Source organism: Natator depressus, chromosome 3, assembly GCF_965152275.1.
Source record: "Natator depressus isolate rNatDep1 chromosome 3, rNatDep2.hap1, whole genome shotgun sequence".
Taxonomy (NCBI): Eukaryota; Metazoa; Chordata; order Testudines; family Cheloniidae; genus Natator; species Natator depressus.
The window spans coordinates 78307900-78320409 of NC_134236.1; the positions used below are offsets into that span (position 1 = coordinate 78307900).

The 12510-nt window shown below is 41.5% G+C and overlaps 1 protein-coding gene across 3 annotated transcripts in view; it reads left to right on the forward strand.

Annotated features, from left to right (window-relative positions):
• Positions 1-12510, forward strand: part of GRIK2 (glutamate ionotropic receptor kainate type subunit 2) — a 594466-nt gene that overhangs the window by 299545 nt on the left and 282411 nt on the right. For all 3 annotated transcript variants that reach the window (XM_074948159.1, XM_074948161.1, XM_074948160.1), the window contains exons 8-9: positions 8940-9083; positions 10600-10707. In XM_074948159.1, coding sequence (XP_074804260.1) covers positions 8940-9083; positions 10600-10707 — 252 coding nt within the window. The remainder of the gene's footprint in view (positions 1-8939; positions 9084-10599; positions 10708-12510) is intronic.

The window sequence follows — 12510 nt, forward strand, 5'->3', positions numbered from 1 at the left end:
CCACTTTCTGTGTTACATTTCTCTGGTTACTTTTGTTATGGTTACCTTGGAAACAAATGGAGGCATACATTTGCTAATATATAGACTCCGTTTGTGCCCCAGGGATGCAGATAATAAGTGAATACTTGCAGTGGATTAAACCAGAGAATTGGGAACTTCTAAAGTAAAATCAGGCATAGTTTTTCATACTTAGAAATAGAATTCTTATTGAGGCCGGAAATTGTTCATTCTTTATGCTCCACTGTATGGGAAAAAAAAACATTTTCCTGTGAAAATTTGAAGACACTTTTTAAAAAAGAAATCTTCAAAATAAAAAGCAACAACTTTGGGATTTTGAGGGGTGGCGTTCTAATGGATTAAGATCAGGACTGAGAGCTAGAAGGTCTTGAGTTCCATTCCCATCTCTGTAATCACTGCCCTTAAAGGTGGTCTGCAAAGGATGTTTTTTTAAAAAGGGCTTATATCCTCTTTTGCATCTTTAAAGCCTTAAGTCTCTCTTTTTTAATTCTGCTTGTTTTTCCCCCTTAGATATATTCAGAATGTCATGTCTGACCTTGTTTTGCTGGAGGATTAGTTGGGGGATCTTAGAGAATATAAATGGATAGCTCTCACACATTAGGCTTAAAATATGTAACAGACGTCTTTTCTCCACAATATGACATTAAATAGGGATTTAACAACAAAAATATCAAGAACTTTAAGCAGTTTGACTAAAAATCCTTTACCCTCTCACTTGCTATGCGCTGTTGTGTAACATTATCACTTTACTAGCTCATCCGTTCTCCAGTCTTCACAGAGTTGTTCAGGTTGGTCTGGACCTGAATTTCTAATGTAAAATATAAACAGAAAAAAATGTTGGAAACCAACAAAAACTCGGCAGCCCTTCCCCATACATCATGAAGGCACAAGTATTAAATATAGCATTTCACAAACATTAAGGTCTTGTTATGATCTGGGTGAAAACTTATGAATTGGGTTAAAACCTCATTTAGGTGAACACATCTTTCATCTAAGATAGTTGTAGGAAACATGTATGGGGTCCACACCTAAAACAAGGCCTAATAGAAAAACTAGCACCGTGTGGGTAGGGAGGTTCTACTGGGTATTGTGATCAGGTATGTGCGTGAACACAGTAACTGGGAGAGACCACAGAAAGACCACTGAAAGCTCGGTGTCTGATCCTGGAAGAAACCCGGGGGAGAATTAACTGAGTCAGGGGTGAAGGCTAAGAAGTACTGTGAAAGGTGCTGTGAGCAAAAGAAGCTGTTTCCTGCTGATTCCTTCTGCATTCAGAGACACTGGACTTTGTATATTCTTTGCAAATAGGTATTCCTGTGGTGCAGTTTTGTTTATCACCAATTTCTACTCCCAACTGAACTTCCGCAGGGCCCCAAAGTTGACTATCCTCTTGGGTCAGAAGGGGACAGTAGCATGAAGGTGGTAATTGTTACTGTTCCTCCATCTGTAGGGGGAATGAACTATATACCTAAGGACTCTTTGAAAGCTCTAATTTCTATGGTTCCATGTCTGTCATTCCAGTTATGCAGTGAAAAGTCTGTTGACTTCATTGAAAAAATTGTCTGTATAAAGGACTGCCCCTGTGTATTGCAGATTTAGAAATATACAAATTATCTTAGCTATAGAAAATTAAACCAGTTCCCTGTTATTTCGGCTCTTCTCACAATCCATAAAATCACCAGTAAATACCAGTCAAATCCAAACAGAGCTAACATTATTAAGTTTGTCTATCCCATTGGTACTGAGTTATTTATAATACTACTCAATTTAGAGAGCTTCCTTGATTCCAAGTATTCCACAGAATATCTTTAAAACTGGAGGCCATATATTGCTTTAGGCTTTTATTATTGAAAAATTAATTAAGAAAAAATAATTCTTAGTTAAATGAAACTTAATTGAAAACCTGTAGGTTTACCTGCTTTCATCCGTTCCTTAATCAACTGGTTTTGAGCAGTGAAGAATTCCTCCACATCATGCTTGAATATCATCTAAATTACTTAGAATTTGTAGATTAGGGTTTAAAGAAGGCTGGGATTTGTATAATAAAAACTGAAATAGGATTTTCTGTCTGAAGAGCAGTATTACTTCTTTAGAACATAGAATTATTCTATGAAGAAATAGAATTAATCAGGAAAACCCCTATCCTGAATTAATGTCATGCCTGAGCAGATAATACACATACAGTAGATGTCTTCTAAAATTATAAAGTGTATTTTTTGCATCTTGAAACTAGATAAGAACTGAAATATATTGAGGTGTAAACAAAAGTAATGCAGTTCACTGGGTACATCGACCTGTCCTCTACATGGAAAAAAAGTGACATGTAGAGGTTTAGTATATGTAGCCATTTATATCTCACTGTTTCTCTGTCCACATATCCACCATCATCTGGGTAAATGTGGAAGCTGTAATTGTATTTAACCAATAGTAGTTAACACCCAAAAGTACTCAGCAAGAGTGTTCCAGTGCTGATCTCAACTGGTATCTCTGGCTCTTGATGTACTGCACCTGAGGGTGAATGTGAAGGGAAGGCCATGCCCCCTCTACATCCTCTGGCCTGTCCAAGGACTCTTTCTGGATGTCAAGGTCCCAGCTCCTTCCTTTCCCCATACTGGAGGGAGAAGAGGCACTCAGAGGCATGCCCCTCACCATGCCATATGAGTGCCTAGAAAGCTCGGTGGGTTTGGGGGCATTTAACTGGACCATTTGTAACCCACCAGCTTCATTGGAAGCCCCCCAAGAGGTCTCCTCCATGCCAGATGGAAGGTGGAAAAAACCCCAAACATCAGCTTGTCAATTTCACCATGTGGGAAAAATCCCTTCCAGATGCACAAGTCCATGGGTCCAGAGTTAACACATCTGAAGGTGCTGAGGGAATTGGCTGTTGTGATTGCAGAGCCATTGCTAATTATCTTGGAAAACTCTTGGCGATCGGGGGAGGTCCCAGACAATTGGAAAAAGGCAAATATAGTGCCCATCTTTAAAAAAGGGAAGAAGGAGAACCCGGGGAACTACAGACTGATCAGCCTACCTCGATCCCTGGAAAAATCATGGAGCAGGTCCTCAAGGAAACCATTTTGAAGCACTTGGAGGGGAGAGAGGTGATCAGGGACAGTCAACATGGATTTACCAAGGGCAAGTCATGCCTGACCAACCTGATTGCCTTCTATGATATAACTGGTTCTGTGGATATGGGGAAAGCAATGATCGTGATATATCTTGACTTTAGCAAAGCTTTTGATACTGTGTCCCACAGTATTCTTGCCAGAAAGTTTAAAAATGTATGGATTGGATGAGTGGACTATAAAATGGATAGAAATCTGGCTAGATTGTTGGGCTCGATGTCTAGTTGGCAGCCGGTATCCAGTGGAATGCCCCAGGGGTCAGTCCTGGGGCCGGTTTTGTTCAACTTTTTCATTAATGATCTGGATGATGGGATGGATTGCACCCTCAGTAAATTTGCAGAAGACACTAAGCTGTGGGAGAGGTAGATACGCTGGAGGGTAGGGATGGGGTCCAGAGTAACCTAGACAAATTGGAGGATTGGGCCAAAAGAAATCTGAGGTTCAACAAGGACAAGTGCAGAGTCCTGCACTTAGAGAGGAAGAATCCCATGCACTGCTACAGGCTAAGCAGCAGTTCTGCAGAAAAGGACCTTGGGATTAGATTGGATGGGAAGCTGGATATGAGTCAGCAGTGTGCCCTTGTTGCCAAGAAGGCTAACGGCATATTGGGCTACATTAGTAGGAACATTGCCAGCAGATCGAGTGAAGTGATGATTCCCCTCTATTTGGCATTGGTGAGGCCACACCTGGAGTATTGTGTCCAGTTTTGGGCCCCCCCACTACAGAAAGAATGTGTACAATTTGGAGAGAGTCCAGTGGAGGCCAACAAAAATGGTTAGGGGCTGGGGCCACATGACTTTTGAGGAGAGGCTGAGGGAACTGTGCTTGTTTAGTCTGCAGAAGAGAAGATTGAGGGAGGATTTGACAGCAGCCTTCAACTACTTGAAGACGGGTTCCAAAGAGGATGGAGTTCAGCTGTTCAGTGGTGGCAGATGACAGAACAAGGAGCAATGGTCTCAAGTTGCAGTGGGGGACGTCTAGGATGAATATTAGGAAACACTATTTCACTAGGAGGGTGGTGAAGCACTGGAATGGGTTACCTAGGGAGGTGGTGGAATCTCCATTCTTAGAAGTTTTTAAGGCCTGCCTTGACAAAGCCCTGGCTGGGATGATTTAGTTGGTGTCGGTCCTGCTTTGAGCAGGGGGTTGGACTAGATGACCTTCTGAGGTCTCTTCCAACCATAACCTTCTATGATTCTGTGATTCCAAAACTGGTGATCAGTCTAGCCCCTGGCATCACAGGAGACCCAGCACACCTATGTAAAGGTGGAATGGGTGAGGGTGAAACATGAAGCTGACAAAGACTTCCCGTCCCCAGCAAGCTGCTTAAACTCACTCAGTGACCCCTCACCCCACTGCAGGAGAGGAGCCTATAACACTGTCCTCCACCATCCCCATCACCCAAACAGAGTGGCGGTGGGTAGGACAAGTCCCAGCACCTGGATGATAGAGGGTATATCTACACTTGGAGCTGGGGGTGTGATTCCCAGCTTGAAACTACATACTTGTGCAAGCTTTGATCAAGCTTGTGTGGGTAAAAATAAAAATCACACCTTCAGCTCCAAGTGTGGACATATCCAGAGACTTTCCTGCCTTTCCCTTTCTTGGCACCATTGTGAGGAAGGTGAAGGTGAAAGGGGGAAGACCCAAACACACCAAGGTAGTGAGATAATGAGTAGCAACAAAAAAACAAAAACCAAAAAATCCCAAAAGCCACCCACAACAACCAAAACCATGCTGGATGTTGGACACATATATACCATCATGTTCAAAGAATGTATGCTAAAGCATTAACCTAACTTTTCAAACCATTCTGTAGAACGGACAAAAGAAAAATAATCAAATTACATGATGATTTTTTAAATGGACATTATCCTACTTCTAGGGTTGCCAGGTTTCTACTCGCAGAAAACCAAATTCCCTTTCCCCACCCCTACCCCAGCCCTTCTCCAAGGCCCCACCCCCCCATTCACTCCATCCACCCTCCTTCTATCGCTTGCTGTCCCCACCCCAATTTGCTGATTTTCACTGGGCTGGCTCAGGGGGTTGCGGTGCGGGAGGGTGTGAGGGCTCCAGCTGGGAGGTGAGGGCTCTGGGGTGGGGCTGGGGATGAGGGGTTGAGGGGAGCAGGAGTGTGCTCCAGGCTGGGAGTGAGGGGTTCGGAGAGCAGGAAGGGGATCAGAGCTGTGGCAGTGGGTTGGGGCATGGGAGGGGAGTCAAGGGTGCAAGCTCCAGGCAGTACTTACCTCAGGCGACTCCCGGAAGCAGTGTCATGTTCCCCCTTTGGCTCCTATGCGGAGGCACAACCAGGCGGCTCTGTGCACTGCCCCATCCACAGGTGCCACCCCCGCAGCTCCCATTGGCTGGGAAGCCCAGCCAATGGGAACTGCAGAGCTGGCGCTTGGGGTGGGGGAAGCATGAGGAGTCCCCTACGCATAGGAGCCAGAGGGCGGATGTGCCACTGCTTCCAGGAGCCACATGGAGCCCTGGCAGGCAGGGAACCTGCCTGAGCTCTGCTGAGCCGCCAACTGGACTTTTAACAGCCTGATCAGTGGGGCTGACCAGAGCCGACAGGGTCCCTTTTTGACCAGACGTTGTGGTCGAAAACTCGATACCTGGCAACCCTACCTACTTCTGAAGCAGACAATTTTAATTTGACTCCCTGAAATTCAAGTAACTGCATTGTTCAGTGTTCCTAACAATTCCTCATTAAAGCAGTTTGCACTGGGCAACGTTATAAGGTTTTGTGTTACTCAGAGACTTATGTTTATCCAGATTTTGCACTGGTATTTTGATGGTTGTACATGAAATAATATATTTACACTCAAGAGCATGTAATCAGTTGCTTGTCTATCTGTGGACTGAACACTATTATACTAGGTTTCACTTCATGAATGTCTGAGTGCAACTCCTTCACAGGTATTTATGGGAATTTGAAGTTTTGATCGGAAGGGAAAAAAGGATTATTTTTATTGTTAAAAATGGCTCTTAACTGCACACTTGATGAAATTTCACTCTGGACAAAATCATGAGTTTTCTTTAGTGCCATGAGAGGGCTGCCGCTTCCTGAGCAGTTCCTGGTGACCTGAATTCCCTTTGAAGCAGCCTCCCTCTGTTCTCCCTCTTCAGGGCCCCATAAAGGCTCCCCACAGCTTTTCTTATCAGTCCTACCGCTTTTCACTTGGGGCTGGTTTGCAAAGCCTTCCAAATAGTCCCACAGGTAAAGTCTATCACTTCAATCTAAAGGTTCACACTTATCTCTGACTTTTCTGCCATGCACACAGAGCTCTTACCCTGCCACAGCTTGCTCTTCACAGGGTCGCTTCTAGTAACTGTCTCCCTTTTAGTTTAATTTTCTGGCTCTTGCTTGCTTCTCTGACTATTGTCTCCCCCGTTCTGCAGGAAAGGTAGTCTACATACTGTCCTCCTCCAGACATATTTGTTCATGGATGGGGTGGGACAAATTTAATATGAAGGAGGCTTAGTTGTTGATTAGTTTAATCTATTTGTTGCAGTTGGCTGTCTCTGTCTTTCAATAAAATTGTTCTTATTCCTGTTTTTTCTAAAAATGGTGATGATCACTATGGAAAGCATTCTGACTACTGATTGCTAGAGGAGATGTGTGATTAGCTTTTCCTGTCTTTGGTTCGGGGAATATAGTTAGAAGTTGGGCAGTGAAAATACCCTCTTGCAAGAAGACCATAGCACATACATTTGAAATCTGAGCTAGACTAATGTGTAGTACATTATTTTATGGTTTCCTTGGGAAAATATTGAATAGCTCCAACTTTAGCAAGATGCGGTCACCAGAATTTTAATTTATACACAGCAGACTTTGTATATTACTCCAGCTTTTGGGAGCTATATTGGCTCCTTCTCAGATATCAATTTGGCCTTAAAAATATTTTAATGAGTTATTAGGTGGTGAACAATTTAGGATCTGTGTATTTTTTGTCTGAGTTGTAGTATCAGTACAAGCTTAGTTGCTGCTTGAATCATCTGAAGCCATTGTACTGACTATTTCAAAATTGGGATTTATTCCCATTTGAATTTGAAATGTCACCTCAGGAGACCTATTTCAATCTAAACGTGGCTTATGGTCTATAAAGGCATAGCACTTTTGCATATTGTAAAATGCCCTAAGATGCATTTGCATAAGCTCATTTTGTATTACATTGTATTGCATTGTGACAAGTGCAATAATCTCCAGGTTTCCTATCCATTAAAGAACTCATTTCACAGCTCACTAATTATGTGAATGAGAAGGGGAAATAGGTCCTTTTTCTCTATGGTATGGTGAGCAGATGGCAGAGTTCATTTCCACCAGCTGAGTCTGAGGTCCTCTTCTCAGTTTTGGTGGCAACACTTGCCACTATTTATCAAACAAAAGGAAAGAGACATATTGGTTTCTTTGCACAGTGTACTGTGTCGGTTGAGTGAGTAGCTCAATGCTGTTAGCATGATGCTGGTTAGCATTTACTGAGCGTAAAAAGACTATTTATTTGGAGGGGCACAAGATAACAATTAAAATGAATATGAATTTTAATGTAAATTTGAATTGCCTCTCATTTATGGGAAAAATTGGTCAAATCAACCCTAGGGATTAAACTGAGTTTCTAAAAAGTGATTAGTGAATATGCTGAGCACCTTTGGGATTGTATCTTCTCTGTAATTCTAAAATGGAAAAAATATTATTTTCACTGCTTGTGTATGTTCCTTCTTAGCTGAGGCCTTTGTAATCTTTCTCCTGACCCAAGAGAATAACTTGCTCATTGACTTATACATGCATAGTGTGATTTATATAGCCCCCGAAGGTAGTTCTTTTTTAATATTATAAACAAGTCATCTTAGTTGTCAGAGCTCTGCAGTGATCCCAGATAGTATGTAATTGGGCCCTTATATCTGGATTTAAAAAGAAAAGCTAAAACTGAAGAGCTTGACATTTCTGATGTAGGAACTTGGTAACTATGTTTTATTTGACAGTGCTGCATAAGCAGTCATACGGTTTTCTGCCTGCCGTGACAAAGTTCCTCCTCTACCTTGGTGGGTCTTGCGCTTATTGGTGGATTTGCTCACCTTGGAGCTTCACAGCAGCCCTCAGTTTGGCCATTTTCATGAACCCACAGTCCAGATCAGCTTCTCCTGTGTCTGACCAGGAGTTGGGAGGTTTGGGGGGAACCCGGGCCCGCCCTCTACTCCGGGTTCCAGCCCAGGGCCCTGTGGTATGCAGCTGTCTAGAGTGCCTCCTGGAACAGCTGTGCAACAGCTACAACTCTCTGGGCTACTTCCCCATGGCCTCCTCCCAACACCTTCTTTATCCTCACCATAGGACCTTCCTCCTAGTGTCTGATAATGCTTCTACTCCTCAGTCCTCCAACAGTACACGTTCTCACTCTCAGCTCCTAACACCTATTGCTCCCAGTTCCTCACACACACACACCACAAACTGAAGTGAGCTCCTTTTTAAACCCAGGTGCCCTGATTAGCCTGCCTTAATTGATTCTAGCAGCTTCTTGATTGGCTGCAGGTGTTCTAATCAGCCTGTCAGTCTTAATTGTCTCCAGAAGGTTCCTGATTGTTCTGGAACCTTCCCTGTTACCTTTCCTAGGGAAAAGGGACCTACTTAACCTGGGGCTAATATATCTGCCTTCTATCACTCTCCTGTAGCCATCTGGCCTGATTCTGTCACACTGCATTATAACAAACAGCAGGACAGATTTTTTCTTTCTCTTCTTTTATTCTCTGTCATGCACTTTCAATTTTGTGTTCACTGCATTGATTTCATTCTAATTTCAGACGGACGCAGCTTTAATGTATGATGCAGTTCATGTGGTGTCAGTGGCTGTCCAGCAGTTCCCACAGATGACTGTCAGTTCATTACAGTGTAATCGGCACAAACCATGGCGCTTTGGGACCCGCTTTATGAGTCTCATTAAAGAGGTATGTCATTAATAAAATATGTTCTGGTTTCTTCTTACCCCTATCCTCCATCCCAGCTTCCCCCCACCCTTAGTCTACTTTAATTTTTTTTTCCAGCAGGTGGGACTCTTTCTGCTTGTTGTGTGTGGGGAGACTTGCAGTCAAAGCCTCATTTACGTTTAAAAACTATTCATATGGTTGTTCGTACAGGAGCAATTTATAAATATAAAAAACACAAAAGGGTGAAAGTACTGCACTGCAAATAGACAAAATGAAATGTTTTGCTGATAGATCTTTCTTGGAACTTCTGTGGTACTAAAATGATCACAGAAGCAAATATGTAATAATTCTAAAAGCAAAATTCTAGCCTATATTCCTTGGTCCACCACTTCCCAGGCAACCTTTCCTCAGCCTTTTTCACTTTAATCTGTTCGCTATTTATTCTGTACACCTCTGGTAACGTAAAAATCTATAGGCTGGATTTTTTTTCCCCATAAATGTCTCAAATTTATATGTTTTGCCTCAATGTAACTTCTCTTGGATTTTTATTTAAAATTTAGTCCTTATACAATCATGCATAATATAAGATGTTGAGGGTCAGCATGGTACATTGTTCAAATACGTTGTTCTGTAAGTGCCTAGCTCTGAATTTTCCATTGTCAGTAGAGGAAATAATGTGGTAAAGATAAATACAGCAGTGTCGTAAATTTCCATTTTTAACGGTGCCTACTTGCAAGATCATAAATTGCTCTTCTGACATCTCCTCTTGAATGCTTTCACTATAACAGATACATTGGGAGAGTAATATACTTCTTATTTTCAGTTATTAACAATGACCATGCTTGCAGAACCCATTAATGGCATCATTAGGCTCTACCACTTAAAAATTATAAGAAAATAATATATTGTGCCTTCTAAAATTAAGCGTTCATTTCTGATAGGTGCTGACTCAGGTTCCTCAATGTCATAGGTGCTGGAACTAGGGGTCCTGGGAGTGCTACCGCACCCCCAGGCTTGACGTTGTTTGTTTAAATGGCTCTCTGCAATCCCACTATAAAAATTGTTCCAGCACTCCTGCTGGTGCCTGTTGTCTCAAAGGGATTTGAGGCTCAGCACCTCACAGCATCAAGACCTTATTTGCAGAAAAGAAAAAATGACAGAAATTAAACAAAGACATTTATAATTACCATTTTTATTTTCCCCACTATATGTACTGGATTTGTTTAATTTCTGTCATGGTAATGGTAATTATAAATGTCTGAGAACAGTTAATGGAAACAGTCTTTCATCACACTAAGACCAATTTTTATTGGCTAAAATGGAAGGCTGTTAAGAAATTGTGTACAGAGATTAAAGAAAGGTTGGTTTAATTAGGAAAAACCCTGAGAATCTCAGAAATGAATATTAAATTATTTTATCTTTAGATCAGCCACAAGGTGAATTATTTAAATGTAATGAATAATTGATATTCCCATTTTGGTAGAAATTAATTTTTTTTTGTGGCTTATTTATGGAAATTATTTTTCTTCTTCCATAGGCCCACTGGGAAGGCCTCACAGGCAGGATAACTTTCAACAAAACCAATGGCTTAAGGACAGATTTTGATTTAGATGTGATCAGCCTCAAGGAAGAAGGTCTTGAAAAGGTACTTGACATGTTCATCCTATTTGCTTGGAGAATAATGTGAAGTATTAAAAAAAATTTAAATACTTTCCCTGTATGAGAGATCTATTTATACCATGTTACAACTGCATCATATTGAATGTAGGTTCGTATTTGTGCTCTTAAGTAGGAGGTATCCTTTAATAACCTTATAAAAAAACCTTATGTTTATGATGATGGAAATAGAATTAACTCACAATTTGGAAGTTGAGGTAAAGTATTACTTAGGACAACTTAAGCATTTTGTTTTGGGCAATGTGTTATGCTAGAACTATGGGAATGTGTACTACCTTCATTAGCTAGGGTCTTTTTACCCTTATAATTAAGAAACACTTGGGTTTTGCTCTGAATATTTGTGTATACAGCTCATATCCATAGAGAGATTACAGAATATCAATCACCAGATATAAATAATCAACATATAACCATAGAACAGTACCAAAAATGATAGAGTAGCATTTTTAAGTATAACAAGTTAAATGCTTAAGACAATTTTGTAGGGTACTCAAGAGACAGTAAATAACAAGCATATATTTTGCAAAAGAGGATGATGGAAACAGAGGGCTGGATACTGAGCTGAGTGTTTCTAGAAGTAGGGCTGGGGGTTTCTAGAGATGGTTTGTTATCTTTTTAACAGGTTTTGTTAGGAAATTCTGGGGAGATGGGGTAATAATGTGGGGAGGAATCTGAATGTCTAGGTGAAATTTAAACAGCTTTCTGTTTTAAAACAAGAAAGCAAATGGAGAGTATCTGTCCCGCTCCATAAGCGCTAAACATACAGTCAACAGGGATTTGCTCAACCCCAGTCCAAAATTAAGGTTGATAGCAATACATTGAAAGAAGTGCAGCACACCCATAATTTGGACCAGGCTTGAAATTCTACTCCCCGGAAGTCAGTGGTTTCCCATTGATTTTAATAGTGCCAGAGTTGCAGCACAGATTTTCAAAACAGTTGCTCAGCTCCACTTTAGGTCCCTAAATGAAATGGCCAGTGTTTCAGAAGTGTCCAGTGCACTGGACAGGTCATTGTTTTTGAAAGAGTTCCTGGGTGCTGAACAATTTTGAAAATTTGGCCACATATGTAGGTGTTTCAGTGGGAGCTGCTGGAGGATGAGCTCCATTGAAGATCTACTACATAATGCATGACCTTATTCAGCTGAGTCCAAAAGAAGTTTATCAAGTGTGGCTTAATTCAGCTACATTACAGAGGGGAAGAGAAACATACAGAGCTTCATTTCTCGTTTCAGCTTCAGCTTTCTTAAGATAGCTGTGGATATACTGTGCCTAACGATAGGCACCCATGTCTGAAATTTTGGCCTGATTTCTCTCCCAATCCATGTCCAATGTAACATGTGCAGAGGTTAACAAGGAAGAGGTTAACCTTTCCCTCTAACTAAGAGAGGCATCATGGATGCTTGCGCTGAATTCAGGAATATAGTGGAGCAAAGCTGGGTCTTCTGAGAGAAATTACATAATACTTTAGTCCACTATGGGCCAAATTTTGGGAGCTGTGGGGATTTGGGATTGAGTCTGATTGAAAGAGGAAGACTGTCTTGGAAAATGTGTGGAGCAGAGAAGAGAACCAGGAGAGGGGAGGTAGAGATGAGCACTCACCAGCTCTGAAAATCAGACCTCTCATTTAAGTGCCTACACTTTATGAATATAGGTGCCTAGTTATAGGAAAACACATTTGAAAACTTTGCTCTGAGATATGAAAGTGATTGCAAATGACAGGAGCAGGTTGTCATAATACAACTGTAGTAGCATGGATCATCGAATCAGTAAA